Consider the following 19,285-nt stretch of genomic DNA (forward strand, 5'->3'; position numbering starts at 1 on the left):
AGAAAAAAGAGGAGAGAAAAAGAGTAACATAGAGAAAGTGCATAAGGGGAGGGAGAGAATTTGTTATTTTTGTGAAAAAAAAAGAATGACATGATATTTAAAAAAATAACATGTGATATATGAAATGGATATATATGTAATTGTATTTGAGGAGAGAGCATCCTCTGACACATGTGGTAGTTACTTAATTTTTTTTTATTTCTGTCGTATCTATTGCACATTCTCTAAATACTATAATCTTTTAATATTTTTATATTTTGATATTATTTGGAGTGAAATTACTTGATTTTTTTAATATTAAAATTTTATTATTTGATTATATAACTTCTAAAATGACATTGGAAAATGATGAGAAATTATTTCAGTATAAAAATATAATTAAATTGACTGATTGTGAAAATAGTGTATTTAAATTTGAGAGCAATAACACATTTGTAAAAAAGATAACGTCACTTGTCAGGTTATAACTTTATTTTATTATATAAGATTAAATTAATGACGTAATTTTGTTTTTATTTACCAAGGATCTGACATCATATTTTTTTGTTTTTGTTGATTTGTTTTAGAAATAAAAGTCTAATAATAACGTGTTTCTCTTTTTTGTGGCAGTAATAGTACCCATCTTCTTCACCTTCTGGGAACGCAATAAGACTTTAGAATACCCGAGAGTAAGCTGGCCGTAAAACCGGTGTCTGCTATCAGTCAATGACTTCTTCATAAACACAAAGTAAGGCTCAAGCTCAGGTTTCATAGACACACTCTTCTTCAGTTCCACAATAAAGTACCACCCACACTTTGCTATCCCTTTTCTAATTGTTTTTTTTGTGATTAGAACTTTGATGTAAACACCCTATTTACAGACCTAAGATTCTAATACACAAATAGTAAATTGCTAATTACTTACTTTCCAATTTTTTATTTTTTGTCTTTTCTTTGTGATTTCCATTTTTTTTTCCTTGACTTTTTTTTTTAGGATTTTCTTTTGGCTTTTGCTAGATCTTTTAATTGCTTAATTTTATTTTTATGCCTTACTTTCTTCTTTCTTGAGTTCCTTTTCTAGAAAGAAAAAAACAAATTCAAGAGTTTATGATTCATGCAAGATACGATCGTTGTACAAAACACTCGTTCCGCATAAAAGTAAATTTATTAGCGTAGCAATTCAAATATAATGCGAATGTTACTACTCAAAAAGTTAGTCAATTGTGGACATATCATAATTCATAAGTCTACTTGAATGCGATTTTCATAATTCGTTAATCCATATTGTTATTGTCAAAGTTGCATGAGCATATTATTGCTCGTGATAATCTTAGTCATTGCTACAACTAGGAAGCAGATCATATATAATTTCCAAAAAAAAAATTTACAACTGTCCACTCTAACTTAAAATTATAAACTACATATAACTATATATGAAATTATGATACAAAATAATGAGGTGGTAGGCTAATGGTTCTAACTTGAAAAAAGAAAAATCGTCATATTGGTCCAAACCAGAGATCAATTTTCTAAACGTAGAATTGCTAGTTTTATTTCTTTGGTCATTCATTACTTACGATCTATTAGCAAATCTGAAAAAACCCTATCCATAAAATATCTTCCTTCTAAAATATCTTCCTTCTAGAGATTAGTCTCGGACCCTTTCATAATTATAGGAAAATTTACTCTGAGTTAATAAAAAAAATGAAACTATGATATAATATATACATAAACGGATATGAATCTCTCTACATATGACCGAGGTAAGTAACTAATCTCAACCATTCGATGTTTTACTTTTATCATCTGAACCGTTGATTGTTTTTTTTTAACAATATATGACGTCAACACTGCTGACTCGGCAGTCCCTTAAAAACTGGTTTACTATTATTCAGAAGGATTAAAAAAACGATAGACCCGAAAAACACAACAAAATCACGAAACTTCGAGTTAACAAAAACAAAGCAAATAAGAGAACCGTAAAAACAAAGCAAACTTCTATCCACTATATCCCCCGCCGGTTCCGTACGGACCGGGACCGGGACCGGGACCGTACCCGGTTGTACCACCACCACCAACGTGTGTGTTATGAGCGGTTGTCCGACCAGTTCCAGTGTCCCTTCCGATCGGGTTGGTCGCAGCTGTACCCTCCACAACGCGGTCGGTCATTTGTCCTGTTCCGTGGCCAGGCAAAGCCGACATCTGGTGTGTCCCAGTGCCGTGTCCGACTTGTCCAGTTGTCGAGTGAGTGGCCGACCCCAAACCCAAACCGGTTCCAGTTCCGGTTCCGATTCCGGGTCCAGCCGCTTCTTTCATGGCAGCGTTGTGCTCATACGTTTCTCTCTTCTGCATCTCAGCTAGATTAATCTTATCTTCTTTAACTTGTGTAGCCATATGTTTCTGAAGAGGGTCTCGCGTCTTCATCTTCTCCGCCTTAAAAAAAAAAACCAAACCCAACAATACCCCATTAATCTTATTAAAACGAATCACACCAAAAAAGTTTCGTTTGATTTGTAAATTGATAATGATCACAATTATATTATTATTACCTTTTCCTCCAAGGTAGCTTTGGTCTTGTCCATGCCAGACTTTGCAGAAGCTGCAANAAAAAAAAAAAAAAAACAAACCAACAACACCCCATTAATCTTATTAAAACGAATCACACCAAAAAAGTGTCGTTAGATTGATAAATTGATAATGATCACAATTATATTATTATTACCTTTTCCTCCAAGGTAGCTTTGGTCTTGTCCATGCCAGACTTTGCAGAAGCTGCAATATTCGAAGCTGTTTCTTTCATCGACTGCATTTTTACCGATTCTCTTGATTTTCCTTTAGTGAAATTTCAAAGATGTTACAAAGATATATTTTGATTATTTTTGTTTTAAGCTTTTGCTCACCGAGCATGTCCCTTTATTATAGGCTTCGCGTTCTCCACGAATTGTTATATTCAAAAAATTGGGACTATTATTTAATTACGTTCTTGACGACACGTCAGCGAGACGTGTCATTAAACAAGAGGTGGTAGGTTTGTGCTGCAGTTGTTGGTCTTACACGTGTTGAAGTCTTGAGAGTCGTAGAGTAGATAGAGAACGACGCGTGCTAGGCTTCGGAGTTTGCCGCTTGTCAACGAAACGTTAGCATCTAGTATGTCGGTAATTAACCGGTCACGGTATCGTCCCCGGTTATATGATCAATGGTGGTTGTATTGTTTAGTGTAATCAAGACAAAATAAAGTATGCAAAAGAAACCTAAAGGTGCCCTTTGCTTAAATCTTAGGGCTTAACATATTATTTTATTTTAAGTACTTTTACGTTCTAACTGTGATGACAATTAAGAAGCACACGTCAAATCTCCAGAGGCCTAACGATTGGTCTAAAGTTTTCAAACCAAGTCGCAATAAACAATCGATCAAATAATAAAAAAACAGAGCAAAAAGTCAAAATGATAGTGGAAGGTAAACAATGCGTTAACAACCAAAACAGAAACACAAATGCTTAATCTGTTTTGAAAAGTCTAAAGGCATATAACTAAGTGAATCCTAACCTGCGCAGCTCGACTTCATCATGCGCAAAATGGCATCTATCTCCATATGTAAAGTTCCCCTGCATCCACAAGCCACGTCTATCAACACAAAGACAGCTTTAGGATGTCTCCTGCTCCGACATTGTAATGTGCAAGTGACTTGTCGTCTTTTAAAACCCCGGCTTTCCCACTCAACTCCAGCTTGTTTGCTATTTTCTCCTTCAAACTTGTCACGTTTTCCGACAAGGACTGAACTGTGATCTCAATAAAAAGCCCATCATCGACGGTTGGAACAGAAACCCTGATCGTAGAGGGACCCTGAAAATGTATGATTGTTAGTTAGATACAACAAGTCTTACAAAAACACATAAAACAAAGACGGTAAAAGTTAGTCGGAAGAACACATTACCGGATGTTGAGCAAGAAACTGGTCTTCTGCAACAAGAGTTGACTCGTCAAACGTTTGTATCTTGGGCTCTGTATCCTCAGATCCTAGTGAAGGCTGCATGTGTGGTGGTGGGTTCTTCAGAACTGAAAGGTATCCAGGTATTTTTTGTAGCCAGTCGGTGTACTCAACTTCAACGAAATACTCAAAAGCATGCAAATCAACAATGGCTATCTCCGGTCCTTCCTCCTTCTCCCTTTCAAGCACTATACTAAGAAGATTGAAGAAAGCCTCAAGAACGGCGCTCCTTCAGTTTCCCGATAGTTACTGGTTTAAGCTCCGAACGTGTAAGACCAGTAACTAATGCAAACGATGTCATCAAGATCCAAAGAATATCAAAACTTTGAGTTGACAAAGATCAATATCTAAATCATGTAAAAAAGGAGAGAGTAAAAAACAAATATATTATCATAAGCTAGAACATTAAAACCAACTCTACATATCGAACGGTAGAGCAAAGTCTCAAGATTAAAGCGCTAACAAAAGTTTCTCAAATAATATTTCTAATAAACGGAAAAAACATAGTACAACTACAATACAAGAATGAGTCAAAATGAAAAAACAAACAAACGCAAGTGACACCAAGACATTATATATTATTGTGAAGATGTTTTAAAAATATATAATAGGAAAGAACATTCCTCCAAACTTTCATGACCGTATGCAATGCAAGAAATTCTTCGATCATTGTCATGTATTGTGTGGTAGTATATAGATTTGCACACTCAAGTTTATGTCATGTATTGTGTGGTATATCATTTCAAACCACTGGGACTGGGATTGACAAAATAAAAATTTAATATAAGCAATTAATGCTTTTCTCATTACATATTAAAAGGTTTGTCTATATAAATATATACTTGTTAAAAAGAAAAGAAAAAAAACGTGAAAAGAAAAGAAGTGGTGGGAGTTTCTTTTTGCACGAGAAAGAGAACACGTGGAGTAAATGTAAGTAGACATTACAAAAAGAAAATTGGATGCAGGAAAAAAAAAGGCAACAAAAATAAGATGAAAGTTAGGAATCGAACTCCTCTCTAAAAGGGATATATGGGGCACCTTGGTAACAATTAAGCTATGTAACCAAACTAACCGAGTGTATTAGATAATTTTTAATAAGTACCATAGGGCACGTGCCCCACCCCATCACTACATAGATCCGCCCCTGCAAACTACTCTTTGAATCTTATGATGTTGGCCCCATATTCCAAAAGATAGATAGTTAAAGTGCTTCCGAATCCCCGATATTGTTTTTAAAGGAATAGTACTAACTATTTATGTTAACCTGAAGATGCATGCCTACGGCTACTTATAACGGATGTTTAAAGTTAATGTTGTACTTTGTTTGTTTTCATATAGTATATGTTGATATTTTGTCAATCTGAGCATTTGTTTTTAAAAAGTCATTAAGTCACCACTAGTGATTGTCATAAAACTAAAAGTTGTACTATTTGATTTATTTGCATTAACTGTCACTTAATGATACAAATTTTTTGTTGTGTTAAGTGCATGCATTTATATACTTATATAGGTAGAAACTTACATAACTAAATAATTAAGACGTACGTAGCGAAAGAAGTAACAAAATAAAAACTAGTGATATGTAAACGTCACGTAGTGATTGATTTACCAACTTAACAGCTTTTTATGACTAAGTAAGTAAAAAATTGGTGAGAACAAGTCAATGTATCTCTACTAATTAGTCAAAATTGTGGGTCCTGATTTTGGAGTTATTAGCGTTTGGTCTGTTGTAATCTGCAAATGATGTACCTCAAAAGTCCATATCTTACGTAAAAGACGTTTAGGCTGACAAAGATTGGCCAACATATAGTTTACACATCGTATACCAAAAGCTCACTTACCATATAGTGTTTTTGTTTTAACAATTCATTCACCTACTTAAAAGATTCATTCACTTGGCCAGTGGCTAATATAATTTATTGAGCAACAATGAATCAGCGGTATAACTTAACTTGTTTCAGCGGAAGATATTGAAGCGGGAAAGAAGAAGCCTAAGTTTCACGCAGAACCAACATTACCCATCTTTCTCAAGGCAAATACTTATATCAAAGGAGAGGAAGAAAAAAGCAAAAATAAAAACAAATGGGGTTGTTACAAAGAGAGGTGTTAGAAATTTGGATTAACGTTAGTGGTTTTTTGCGTAAGGGATTGATCTCTTTTGGTACTGATCTTCTCTGTTTGCACAGGCACTGAGAGGAGATCAAAAGAATAGCACACATTTGTCTCTCATTCTCTGTATCTACTTTTCATCAGGTTCATAGTCTTTGTACATGATCTCATCTTACATGAAATTTATGTACAAGACTTCAGATATTCATAGTTTTAAGATTAGACAAAGGGGGGAAGATATTCAGACTTCAGACTTCAGACTTCAGATATTCATAGTTTTAAGATATTCATAGTTTCATCAGGTTCATAGTCATCAAACCCAAGTTTTTTTGGTTTGGGTTATTTGATGTTTTGATCTGTTCGAAGCGGTAGACTCGTTAGAGAATGATATATAATGTCGACGCGAGTTATAGTTTGGCCTTTGCCGCTTGTGAACGAACTTTTCTCTAACACACACAGTCACACAGCATCGACTGATGTCGGTTATGAACCGGTTACGACATCGTCCCCGGTTCTGTGATCGATGGTTGTTGTATCATTAGAGCATGATTTCTTAAGACAAAACAAGTACGTAATTGTTTAATACAATATGCAAAAGAAACCTAAATGTGCACTTAGCTTTTAACTGTGAAAATCTAGGTTGCACTGAAACGGGTACGGGAACAGGAATCGGATACGGAAACGGGGACGGAAAACGGTGAAGTAAAAATTTATAGATACGGGTACGGTATGGGTACTTCAATAAACATATAAGAAAATATACCTATACCTTGAATAAGAGGAGATTAGTAAAGCTGATGGGAAAAGGAGAGAGGGGAAAAGAGTCTAGAAAGTAGAAAAACATGAAGAAATGAAAATATGCTTACGATAAGAGTGCTTTGAATGAAATGTAATGGATGCACATATCAAAAAATGCGATGTTATCTTCCCCTAAAACATCTAAGGCGTCCCCATAGAGTCCCAGTAGAGTTTCCATCCCCAACATGTCCCCGGTACGGGGACGACTACCAAATAGACGTACCCGTGCATCATAGGTGATAATAAGTAAAAGCATAGATCTAAAGTTTACCAATTAGTCTTAAGTTTTCAAAAAACAGAGCAAAAGGTCACAATGATAAATTGAGAATGGAGCTAACAATGCCTTACCCAATACAGAAACACAAACGCATAATCTGTTCTCAAGAGTCTAAATACATAATAACTACGCCATTCCTGACCTGCGCAGCTCGGCTTCACCATGCGCAAAATGGCATCTATCTCCATATGTACAATTCCCTTTAGAGAATCTGTCACAGATCTTGGTCTTGTAGCTGCTCCCAGGATGTGGTTTCCCTTCAGAACCACCAATCCCTTGAGGTTTCTTGACTGATCCAAGCCTCCCTATAAGCTCTCTCACCATCCCACTCGCTACATTGATCTGTTCAAATGTTCCATCTAGCTCTATAATCTTCAAGTTTTGGTCTCTTTCGTGATCTTTAATCGATAGTTTTGCTCCTGTTTGACGGCATATCTGTTTGGAATGGATTCCACTTTTTCCAATGATGGCACCAGCTAAAGAAGCATCTACACTGATCTTGGCAGTAGCAGAAGCACCAAAGACTGATACAGGGCCTAATCCTGGATCCCCTCTCAGTGAGAATCTACCACCCGCACCACCAGATCCTTGCATATTTCTGGAAACTTGAGCAACTGATGGCCGGAGAGTTGTCATCTGCGCTGCAGCATTGTATCCACCAGGTACATAGTGCAAGAAGTGGCAATTGTCACCAAACGGACATCCAGAAGTGCTGCAACAGAAATCATAATGCATCAGCAATATAACCCGACAAAGAAAACAATGACATATACCTATAGGTTATTGCAATATGGCTACCTTCTCGACAAAACAATAAGCTTTAGTGCAAAAATGATGAAAGAATAATAAAACTATAGATTCTATTACAACTCTCTATCACCAGTGAAATAACATGTTTCTCTGGAGCCTAAGACTCAAATCTAGCACAAGGATAATGCAAGAAGAACCTTACCCGAGAACAAATGTTAAATGCTGCATATACAAAATTACAAATTCCTTACCATCAAACAAAAGAACAAACACAGAGACAAATTTTGTTTGATTTTCATATATTAGATTCACCAGTAGAATTCAGTTCCAAATTTATCCTCCATATAGGCTTATTATCCATTTCTAGGAGGGATCACAGTTTGTTATATTGAGTGTTTAACTCGTTTAAGGATGATCAGTGCTACGTGCCTGTATAACAACTATCCACTTCATTAGCACAATTTTATACAATATTACTTTTTAGTTTCATGATCCAATCAGGATAAAAAAAAAATAGATTTATAACCTGAAAAATTTAGTGCATGGCTTGGATTTGCTTCCTAAACCAGTAGAATTTGATTCCATCTCTGTTGCAAACATTAAGTGCTTTTACTTGGTTAAACTTTTCTAAAATTTCCAATCTAAATATCATATTTTGAAATTAGCTCCACTGTGCCATCTGCCTTTATATGCATTTCAGACTCAACGCCTTGAGTTGACATATAGATCAATATATCAAATCAAGTATGTTGAGTGGCCACAGACAAAGGCTAATGGCTTAATCTATATTCGAGTGGACTGACGAATCTAATGAAGGTTTAAGCAAACAGCAGAACACAAAGGAGGAACAAGAAACAAACTTCCATCGCAACTCATTGGCTCTAACTAACAGTAGAACCAAGTCTCAGGATAAGGTAACTTCAAAAGACTAAACCAGATAAAGGTTTGCGAGTAAAAAATCTCTCTAACGAACAAAAGAAGCATCAAACACGACACAAGAATAAGCCCAAACGAGAAAGGAACAACCTTTACCAGAGAAAAAAAAAAAAAAAAAAAATCTTGTTTTTAACGAAACCGAATTGTCTCTTGTTATAAAAGATCTCGAATTCGAAACCCAATAGGAGACGGAAGGGCTAACCTTGCTTAGACCTCTTGAATCCTCCGTCATTGGAGTTGTGTGCTTCAGGGCGTCCTCTCTTTCGAGCATCCATGTGCTTGAGAGATTGATGGAATCGGGAGAAGGTGAAATCCGAAATCGGGAGACTGATGAAAGAAAATGAGATGGGATCTCAAAATTTTCGTAATTTGAGCTTTTCGTTTCTTCTTATCCTTTAAAATTCTTTTGGGTTTATCATCATCATCATCATCATCATCGCCACAGCTCTTATCATATAAAGATAGAGAGGTTTGCTTAAAATTTGTTTAAGATAGATTGTAAAAGAAATTAAAATTCCAGGAAACACCAAAAGACCAGGAACTAAATTCCATATATTTAACTCTATGCTTTAATATTAAATTTAGAATACCTTTAAATTTAATAACCATAGAGTTAGTTATTTTAAATTTAAAAAAATATCGTTAAGTTTGACGCGTTTTAAATTTTAATGATAGTCACACTCACATTTTTTAAGTTTTTAACTAAGAAAAACTAAATATTGGTCGTTAAACCTAGAATGTACTTATACGTGATCAACAACTTATTTTTAATTACTTGTAAGGTGGATCGAACATGTCAATCAAATTAACAACATTGTTCACTGTCTGGATCCACGAACTGTAAAAATTATACTTAGTACTAGTAAGTGTGCGACTTGATTACCAGCTGACAAAATCTTATGTTTTCAAAAAGGGGTGGAAAAAATATCGTTAATAGTCTCTTTACATACAAAATTCCTAGGTATTATTTTTCATACATTCTGAAACACACAACCTAGAAGAATACTAATGATGTTCATCAAGTGGATCAGATGAACAAAATCTTTTTGCAGGGATCCCGCAAAGCAAAGCAGAAGAAGAAGAAGAAGAAGAAGAAGAAGAAAAAAGAAATATTGCAGGTCATTTTTTTCCTAAGATTGATGATGGTGAATCTCTTTCTTTATCCCACTGTCATCCAAGCATTGTAAGCTCATGCGAATACGGTTCTTCTCCATCTGATTCATCAGCAACCACACAAAAACCATGATAATTAATAACATTATTGGTCTTTCAATGATCCAGATAATGAGTCAATCCACAGGCTTGTCAAATTATGTTGTTGTTAGTGATCTTTAGTACATGACTTGTCTGACAACAATGTGATTTGGATGAGTAAAAAAACATTTTCAGGATGGGAAAATGATATGAAGATGCATCATAAAACATAGAATAAACAAAGGCCTCTGTTGATATATATTACCGCTTTCGTAATCAGAAGCATCCGCAAGCCTTGCAATGGCAGCAATAAGAGCCTGTTCATGTTCCTGCATCACCCAATAACAACACTAAGTTTCACTTAACTGTTTCTTTCAAATCGATATCTCATCACAAAGTTCTTATCATATCTCTCACCTTGAGTAGTTTCTTGGCCTTATCAAGCTCATGCGGATTAGGAAGGTTGGAATCAAAAACTCTCTCGACCTAACCGGAGGAAAGATTTCAACATCAAAAACCCTTTAGCCTAAAGAGAAACACAAATGCAGAGATAGAGATACGTACCTCTTTCACAAGTGAGTCTGTGTTGAACAATTCAATCTCATCCATAAACTTCCTCCCACCACCGTTTTCTGTTGCTAAATGTTCTCTTCTTGGCTGAATTCTTGGACCTCTCCCTCTACCACCATGACTTAAGGTTGCTCGACTCCCACGGGTTGTTCCACCGCCATGCCGTACATTTAGAGTTACACCATTCTCCTCTCCGTCCCATTTTATATCTTCCGGTGGAATCTGCAATCATATAAACTAACTTACTTCAGGTTCTGCTGAAAATGGTATCATACTAGATGGATACACTTTCGAAAATGTTTCCCACGTCTAATGAACACTACCTCCAAAAACGAGTGTATCTTTACCCAAAAGACATTCGTGGCAGCATTTTCAAGAAACACTTAATAACAAAAACTCGTAAAGATTACCTCCTTAAGATCAACCCATTCCCATGTCTCATTCGCTGTGTTTATATCATATACCAACGCATGTCGACCCTGTGAGAAAACAATGCGTGCATCAGTTACAATATACTTAAGCTATGTTCAATGTTAAATACCGTTCCAAACTTCTAGATATTTCAAAGTCTAGTATAGTTTTCAACCTCTCACGTAGATAGTATTCAAATTAGTAAACACTTCATTTCACCAAGAACTACACTATCGATAGACTTGATTCACAAGAGAAGTCTTTTGACCAATGCCTAAACCATGACCCTAGACCAATACAGAGCACTCCAGCAAATCTTACCTAAACTCCCTTTAATTTATTAGCTCTCCATCTACGCTACTCAACTATAGTTGCTGAGCTGTCAAACCATCAACTAAAAACCACCTAGAATAATTGCAATGCTCTTGCACTAGACTAACTCTGAACCAAACTGGTAAAATATTGATCAGGGCCTTGGTGTCAGATATAAAAGCTATTAACAAGGGGCACAATTAGTTAACTATAAGTTTGGAAATCGAGGATTTTCACGTTTGAAGTGCAGGAGACACCTCGAAACATATACAGTTATACTGTCAAACATATGCCTAGATGTTTTTCGAATTTCTGATACAATCTAAATAAAAAGGTCTCAGCCATAAGAGTTACCTCATCTGCATTGTATTGTGTAACTACTGCTTCATAGAAGCTGTTGTCTTCAGGCCATTTTGTCCACACTTTTCTTCCAATAAGAGCTTCAGCAGGTTCGTTTGCTGTTACTACACGGTTACTGATTATCCTGTTCCTAGTAGAACCAATCGACGGATACTGCATGTTTATCACAAATGATATGGTCAATAAATAACACAAAACTATATACAAATACAGATATCCTCTGACGATAGATTAAAACGAGAAGTCTTACGGATTGGAACGTCTTCTGTTTCTTCCGAGAAGCTGAAAAAGTCGGACTAGGAACAACAGCGAGGGACTGTTTATTTCCCTTTCTCGAATCACTGTCATAACATCATATTAAGTACAAGATACAGCAGAACCTCATGTTAACATTAGCTTTATTGTCACAACAAAAGGTCAGACTACTTACTTAATTCTTTCGATGATATCGTCATTTTGGACATTGTTCAACATCTCTCGGTGTTCATCATCAGATACCCTCAATTCTTTACGTAGACTTGTCATCATGCTTGCTTTCTCCTAAAGAAATTGGAGATCATAACAAGCCAAAATCTTTTGTTCAATATGACAGTAGAGTTTAATAATAATAACCTTTATTCAAGACAAAAGGAAGAAAGAGGACTTTTACCCAAGAGAGAGTATCAGCCTGAGCTTTCAAAGCCCTTAAGACAGCATAATAAGCTTCCTGCTCAAGAACATGAATCTGCGCTTCCATATCAATGTGTAGACCTACCATACACTTTTACATTCAGATGAAACTACCCCCTTTTCTTCAAACCTTCTTCTGAAAAATGTATAAGATACTAAAATTCAGATAAATTCAATCAGAAAATGTATAGACTCACTGGAGTCAGTGCAAAACACTAAAATTCTTAAAACCCTAACAAAAAGAAAATTTTGAATCAAACCCTAGAACTGTTGGATCTGTCAATGAACAAAAGCATAATGTCTTAAATCGCTCAAACCAAATTACGAAAACAGAGGAAATAAAAAACATACCGCTGTATTCAGAATCCTTCCGTAAAAGCGAAATCTTTAACACAGAAACCCTAGTTAATCGAAGAGGAAAATATTGAATCCCAACGGAGAGACGCAATAAAGGGTCGATGAGATCCGACTGTGCGAGTGATGAACGGATAAAATTCGTTGGGAATTCGAGAAATTGACAAAAAGAAACAATTTTTTTGTTTTTAATTGGCTATAGGAAGCGACAAAGATTGATCTTTAGAAAGCGCAAGTGTATGTAGTTAGTGCTTTTAGTTGGCGGAGCACCAGAGCGTGCGATAAAGAGAGAGAGAGAGAGAGAGAGAAGATCGACGACCGGGGAAGTTCCCAAGTTGGAGGAGAGAGAAACCTTATTAGTTTGGTCGGAACTCTTTAGAAACTCTTCCTTCTAATTCAATTTGAATGACAAGACGACGCGTTTTGTTTCGTTTCTTATTTGGTTGGGCCTATTTGTATGATAATATTGGGCTGTTTGGCCCAAATATTTTATAATTGAAGGATCTCTTAAATATATATATGTCACAGTCGTATCATTTATGAGATCATATGAACCTTAATTGTGTAGCTAAAAAAGATACATATATGTCAATTGAACCTCAACTGGTTCGAAGAAAAGGGGTAGTTATGTAAAGTATATGGTAGGTCTACTGTCTACACATGAGATATCATATGAACCTCAACTGGTAAAGAATTTGGTCCAAATCCATCTTTATAAAAATTATTAGACTCACATCTAAAATTGAAATATTGTTAAGAAAATTATTTTACAAACGTATAAATTACTTATTGTATGTTAAACTGTCTCCATAGAAAACTCAGATAATTAAGTAGAAAAACATTTGAATTGGTCCCTGATAACAACAAAAGAAAACAACAATTTTAGAAGATACTAACAAAAGAACTCAAACCACCCAAAGCCAAAGTTATACAAAAATCCATTCCATTCTCATCCTCTCTTTTCCTTTTTGGACTGTCTATTAATTCTAGTCATAAACCACCCACCATCATCATCAGACTGTAACACAACAAACACCACACAATCCATCCTCTATGCTTCCAATACACATTTTTTTAGAAAACTCAAATCATGTTAAGAAATTCAAAAGAAAGAAGGAAAAGGTGAAAATTACATTCATTAAAAGAAATTAAAGAAACGAATGGCCCCCATCATCATCATCATCATCATCATCATCATCATCATCATCATCATTATCAACTGCTTCTGTTCAGCATTTCGTGGGATCTCCTATACGAATCAACCTTCTCCAACATGAACTTCTCATGAGAATTTGCTATAAACATATCAGCCAATTTATCAATCTCATTCATCATCATCATCTCTTTTCCTTCTTCTTTGTCGTCTTTAACCTTAGCTTCTAGCTGTCTTAGATAGCTAGTAAGCTGAGATGGTTCTTGAACATCATCATCATCACGAACATCCATTGATTCATTGGAATAAATTGACTCCCAAGTAGAGTCATATTGGAGATGAGCCAAGTAGAGCTCTTGAGGGAGACGTACTGGCGCAGAGACGGGCACTACGTGAGAGGAGCAAAAGTTGTAGTGAAGTCTGAAGGAGCCGAACAAAATATTGTTCTTTTGTTTCTTGGAGGCTCTTTTTGGACAGAGCAAAGAAGACACTGACAAGAGATTGTATTGCTTCTTCTTCAAGACTCTAGCAAGAATGGATGAAGCTCTAGAGATATCACGGATTAGTCGACAAACATGAGAAAGGATGAGAGTTTGGATTAAGGATTTGAGTTTCATGGAGGCTGAGGTTGGTGAAGATGAATATGAACATTGAGAAGAAGAAGACATAGAAGATGTTGATTTGAGTGGCAGTGCCATTCTCTCTCTCACTCTTTCTCGTTAGATAATCTTTGGTTACCAAAGGGCTTTAATACTCTTTAGTTGAATTGTACTAAAGGTTATGAAAGCATGTGGAATTACTTAAAGACCCTGCTACTTTGGGACAATTTAAAGGGATGCCACTCTACTCTACTTTGGAGATTTTAATTGTGGTCTGGTCGGGATAGTGTGAGCCCACTTAATCTGACATGTTTGCCGAATATTTGGAACATCACAGATTTGAAAGTGAGTAGAAGTGACTTTAGATTCAAGTAACTAATATTACTTGTCTGACACTGACACTGATCCTTGTTTCTGTACTGTCTTTATTTCAACAACAATTGTCACATCTTTGCAAATTTCTATTCTGCCAATCCTGAGCTAAAATGTATAATCGAGGTTAAGTGGATGACCAAAAGTATAACACTTATTAGTCTGTAATATCGAGTAACAACCCTCACTACTTTACTATAGAATCAAAATGAGTAAAATAAAGGTGGATGACGAATCTTAGACCACATGAAATTTTGTTGAACACTTTTATGTCTAAAAACAAATCCCTAGGATCCCCATATGATCCACATAACCCCGCTTCCTATATTTCAAACTATGTAAATTCCTTATTTCTAAATTAAGTTTAGTGAACTTTTTTTTTGTGTGGTTTTAGATGTTAATTCCGATTACTTTTGCAGAGACCCTCTGAACCCGGGTTGGAATTATATTTATTTTGACTAGATATTAAAAAAAAACAACATAAATTCCAATTAGCTGTACCTATAATCATTTGAATTGAAGACCTAATATACGTGTCGATATAAACTTAGAGTTATATATTACATTGCGTATGTTGCCAAAGTTATAATTCTACATAACGAAATTTGTATGCACCATGTCCCCCAACAAAGCGGAAGCGGAGAAGCATCTGACTAGACTAAGATAGAAAGCACTTCAACTGCGTTTCATGGTTTAAAAAAGGCAATTACGATATGTACGTTTTGCGGTGACACGACTTTTGATAGTCAGAGAAGAAAAAGGAACTAGTATACTGTATATCCCATCCATCCATCCTGATCCAGCGAGTCCTCGCAGAGTCGCCATCATGGAGACTTTTTGTCGCAAACCAAACGGTGAAGACAAAACCTCTAGTAATATGGGCTTAATTTGTATCTTTTGAGCCCATCATAAGTAAAGGACCAATTCGGCTCTTCTCTAGGGCCTTGAGTCTGGAACTAATTTAAGTACACAGCAAGATATGCTCATAAAATTATATGGTGTGAAGGACATCATGGACATGTAATAGAAAAGGTTTACGTTAATAATATCATACCTATGTCATACCTGAATTTTTAATTTTCATACATCTGTATGTTGTTAATAAACATAAATTATTAAAAATACATATTAGATTTTTTTTTTTTTTTGAGATTTATGATATGGTTTGTTCATATGTGGAGATTCGGAGCGTAATGTTAAAATATTTTTATAAGGTTAATAGGGTATCATAAATTCCGGCTGCAGATCTTAATTCTTTTGTTTAACAGATTTTTTTTTTTGGGGAACTTCAAATGTAAACATAGAGATATAGAAGAAACTTTAAATTAAGGTCAAGTTTCTTCAAATATTGCCCTTAAACAAAATCTACCCAAATTTGTCTCTCCAATCAGAACAAAATTATAAAAATTATCAACAAGGGAATAATTTACGCAAATAAATAAATTTCACCTCGATGTCGAACATTTAAATTTAAAACAAACAAAAAAATACCGAATTTTAAACGATAATATATTTCACATGCCGACACGCGTCAGGGGGCCATCTGTGACTGGCCAAGACGAATATAAAGTCTAATATTAAAAAACGAAATTAAAGAAATATACAAAGTGAAAAAATGAAAGACCTGTCTGAAGAAATGTAATTTTAAAAACAAAAGTGGGAAGTGCAACTTGTAAGAAGAGTATTGGGCAATATTTTAACACGTAGGGAGGAATCTTACAGTTGTTCCACTGTGGCTTTCCATTTTTTTAATTTGAATCATTTAATTAGAGGTCCACCTTGTGTTGTGTTATTTTCAATTACCAAACTTTTTTTTCCCTTTTTTTTTTTTTTGTTTGGGGCAACGACTTCGAACTTATTTAAAAGAAAGAAATAAACCATCTAAAGCAATTTTACAACAAGAGAGAGAATACATCAACTCCTCGTAAAATCTACGAACGTGACAAGAAATAAAGATCCCTATTTTGAACCTACACAAGAGTACTATGTTACAGATTATTATTCAAATTATAATAAAAATTGGGTGAATTAGGTAGGTAGCCAAAATTGAAAATATATTTAAGGATATAACATACTAATTCAAAATATTAAGTGAATGACACAAGGGGTAATGAAAACTACTAATTGAAGTGTTGATACTTTGGTGGAAGTGGTGGTGGAGGCTGGCCGGAAGGTGGCGAGAGGTGTGGCCGGAGGTGTGGTCGGAAGTGGTGGCCGGTGGTAGTAGCGAGAGATGGTGGCACGAGGTGGTGGTGGAGGATAATAATAGAAGCTTAATGTTGTCATTATTATATAAAATATGTACTATATCATCTTTTCATTGTTAGTATAGTTATTCAGTTATATTTTTTTGGGTTATCGAATGTAATTCCCCATAAAAATTCATATAAATCTCTCAACTTTGTAAATCTTTCAACCTTGTGATACAACGTCTTCAAACTTAGTGCTTCTTCTTAAGTATTATTTTTTCTCACACAAGCTTTTCAACTTCGAATTAGTTTTTCTTCTAAAAAAACGTCAGTTTCTAGCTTAAATATGAATATGATATTTGCTTTGTTGTTAAACAAAGAAAATTGAGACGTTATGTATCACCAGTGCCTGCTTAACTAGGAAGGCGGGCAGTGCGACCGCCCCAATACATAGATTAAAAAGACATATATATATATAAGAAAATGGGCACCAAAAAAATTTGTAAGTTAAAAGAGCATTAAAAAAGAAAATTTGTAAATTAAAGGAACACAAAAAAATATCTGTAAATTAGAAAGGGCACAAAACAAATATATATAAATAAACCAAAAAAATTCAAAAAAAATTAATAAATTTTTTAATAGATTAAAAGACATTTTTTTTTTGCCCAGAGGCATGTAATATGTTTAAGCCGGCACTCTCTATCAAGTCAAATCAAATTGCTGGTATAGATATCTTTGTTAACGACAACGTCTTCATCTGATAAAACCGTTCATGGGAAAACACCAATCACAAAAATATATACTTAGTATCATATAAGAAAACTAATGCTTGTATGTTGCAAGATGTACAAACAATAGGAACGATATATATTAGATGTTTTCTTAACTACTTTTAAGTAAAACAGACTTAGTTAATGTAGAGTATGGAATGGAATTTGATACTGCCTCTATATTTGTGTGGTCTTACCTATATATAGTTTTTAAATTAATTTTTTGGGTGCGGAATGTGGTTTGCCTCTAAGCAACTTTTGGAAGTGGAATTTGAATCTCTTCAATGAATTTTTTAATTTTATTTTCTTATGAATATAAAAATCTAATTGGCTCAAATAATAAATAATATAATGTCAACAATAATGAACAATTCAGCCAAAACTGAGAAGATGATAACGAAGTTGCATTGAGCCAAACAAACCTTTTTTTTTGTAAGATGGAAAGCTATTTTTATGCATCCTATCCAGAATAATTCGATATGTCTTTTTAGACTACCAAACTCATGGGCGTTTAAAAACGTATGAAATTTATGCGAGAATCCTCATTATAATTTACATTATTATGGAAAGATGCTCATGTAAAATATATTCTCCCATATCTTGGGTAGAACAGAATATAGCTTCTACAAATTTTGATTGGGCACTGAGATATATATATATATATATATATATATCTAAAATATTATTGTTTTTTATATTCAGTGGTTCAAGCTAAGTGTATCCGAAACCTAATCAACCTTTTAATTTTGACAAACGCAAGTTCGTTTTGATTGGAGAGTTATAGATGATTTCGTATAATTGTTACAGGATCAGTAATATTCTTTTATCATAATCTGTATTGTGCTTGTGTTATAATCTACTTCTTATAGTTCTTATGAAAAGAAGCAAAAAAAAAAAAAAGAAAAAGAATTCCAAAACTTTATGAACAAAATTGTTTATATGAGTTGGTCAACCATCTAGCTTTGGATTGATTATCATGTATACCGATCATAAAAACGATATTAAAAATAATAATTAAAAGTGTTATTTTCAATTTGTTGTACCTGCAGGTTTCTCTACAGTTATTTTTATACGATTTGAACTATTCTGATATCGTTTAGTAATTACAAGTTTACATCTTTTTAAAACATATACGTACGGCTCTATCTTATCAATTGGATCCTTAGTTTGAATTAATTATGTTGATCATACCATTTACGTTAGATATATATACAACATATATAGAAAATTACATACATATTCAGATTAAATGATAATACATGTATGCATGGTTGAACAGGATCTGTTATTAGGGTTTTAAAATGAATTAATGGTACTATAATCGATTTCCGTGCGATCTTACTATTTTTGTGATGAAACTCTTTTCTGATGTTTCTACAAATGAAGAAGAATAACGACAAGGTCTATGCAAGTGGAAGTTTAATTAATCTAACTACTTAAAATAGTATTTGTTATTGAAATAAGAATTTTGGACTTTTGCAATTATGGCCATTGG

General features: G+C 34.5%; 4 protein-coding genes across 6 annotated transcripts; all 4 read right to left on the reverse strand.

Annotated features, from left to right (window-relative positions):
• Nucleotides 1,817-2,908, reverse strand: LOC104734687 (18 kDa seed maturation protein-like). Of its 2 annotated transcripts, XM_010454315.2 has the most exons (3): nt 2,742-2,908; nt 2,529-2,568; nt 1,817-2,412 (listed from the first exon to the last, which is right to left on the reverse strand). In XM_010454315.2, the coding sequence occupies exons 1-3, from the start codon at nt 2,786-2,788 to the stop codon at nt 1,978-1,980; spliced, it is 522 nt and encodes a 173-aa protein (XP_010452617.2). In that variant the 5' UTR covers nt 2,789-2,908; the 3' UTR covers nt 1,817-1,977. The 2 variants fall into 2 exon arrangements, with proteins under 2 accessions (XP_010452617.2, XP_010452616.1); XM_010454314.2 differs by lacking the exon at nt 2,529-2,568 and having other exon boundaries at nt 2,702-2,908.
• On the reverse strand, nt 7,132-9,370 carry LOC104734688 (zinc finger CCCH domain-containing protein 52-like). Of its 2 annotated transcripts, XM_010454316.2 has the most exons (3): nt 9,040-9,370; nt 8,428-8,488; nt 7,132-7,863 (listed from the first exon to the last, which is right to left on the reverse strand). In XM_010454316.2, the coding sequence occupies exons 1-3, from the start codon at nt 9,110-9,112 to the stop codon at nt 7,278-7,280; spliced, it is 720 nt and encodes a 239-aa protein (XP_010452618.1). In that variant the 5' UTR covers nt 9,113-9,370; the 3' UTR covers nt 7,132-7,277. The 2 variants fall into 2 exon arrangements, with proteins under 2 accessions (XP_010452618.1, XP_019090213.1); XM_019234668.1 differs by lacking the exon at nt 8,428-8,488 and having other exon boundaries at nt 9,040-9,127.
• Nucleotides 9,717-13,080, reverse strand: LOC104734690 (protein EMSY-LIKE 2). Its single transcript, XM_010454317.2, has 10 exons — nt 12,705-13,080; nt 12,334-12,489; nt 12,115-12,224; nt 11,935-12,025; nt 11,679-11,837; nt 11,012-11,080; nt 10,596-10,823; nt 10,449-10,517; nt 10,297-10,360; nt 9,717-10,051 (listed from the first exon to the last, which is right to left on the reverse strand). The coding sequence occupies exons 2-10, from the start codon at nt 12,439-12,441 to the stop codon at nt 10,008-10,010; spliced, it is 942 nt and encodes a 313-aa protein (XP_010452619.1). The 5' UTR covers nt 12,442-12,489; nt 12,705-13,080; the 3' UTR covers nt 9,717-10,007.
• On the reverse strand, nt 13,534-14,591 carry LOC104734691. The gene has a single exon (XM_010454318.2). The coding sequence runs from the start codon at nt 14,556-14,558 to the stop codon at nt 13,923-13,925; it is 636 nt and encodes a 211-aa protein (XP_010452620.1). The 5' UTR covers nt 14,559-14,591; the 3' UTR covers nt 13,534-13,922.

The sequence above is a fragment of the Camelina sativa genome, chromosome 13 (assembly GCF_000633955.1).
Source record: "Camelina sativa cultivar DH55 chromosome 13, Cs, whole genome shotgun sequence".
NCBI classification, from domain to species: domain Eukaryota; kingdom Viridiplantae; phylum Streptophyta; class Magnoliopsida; order Brassicales; family Brassicaceae; genus Camelina; species Camelina sativa.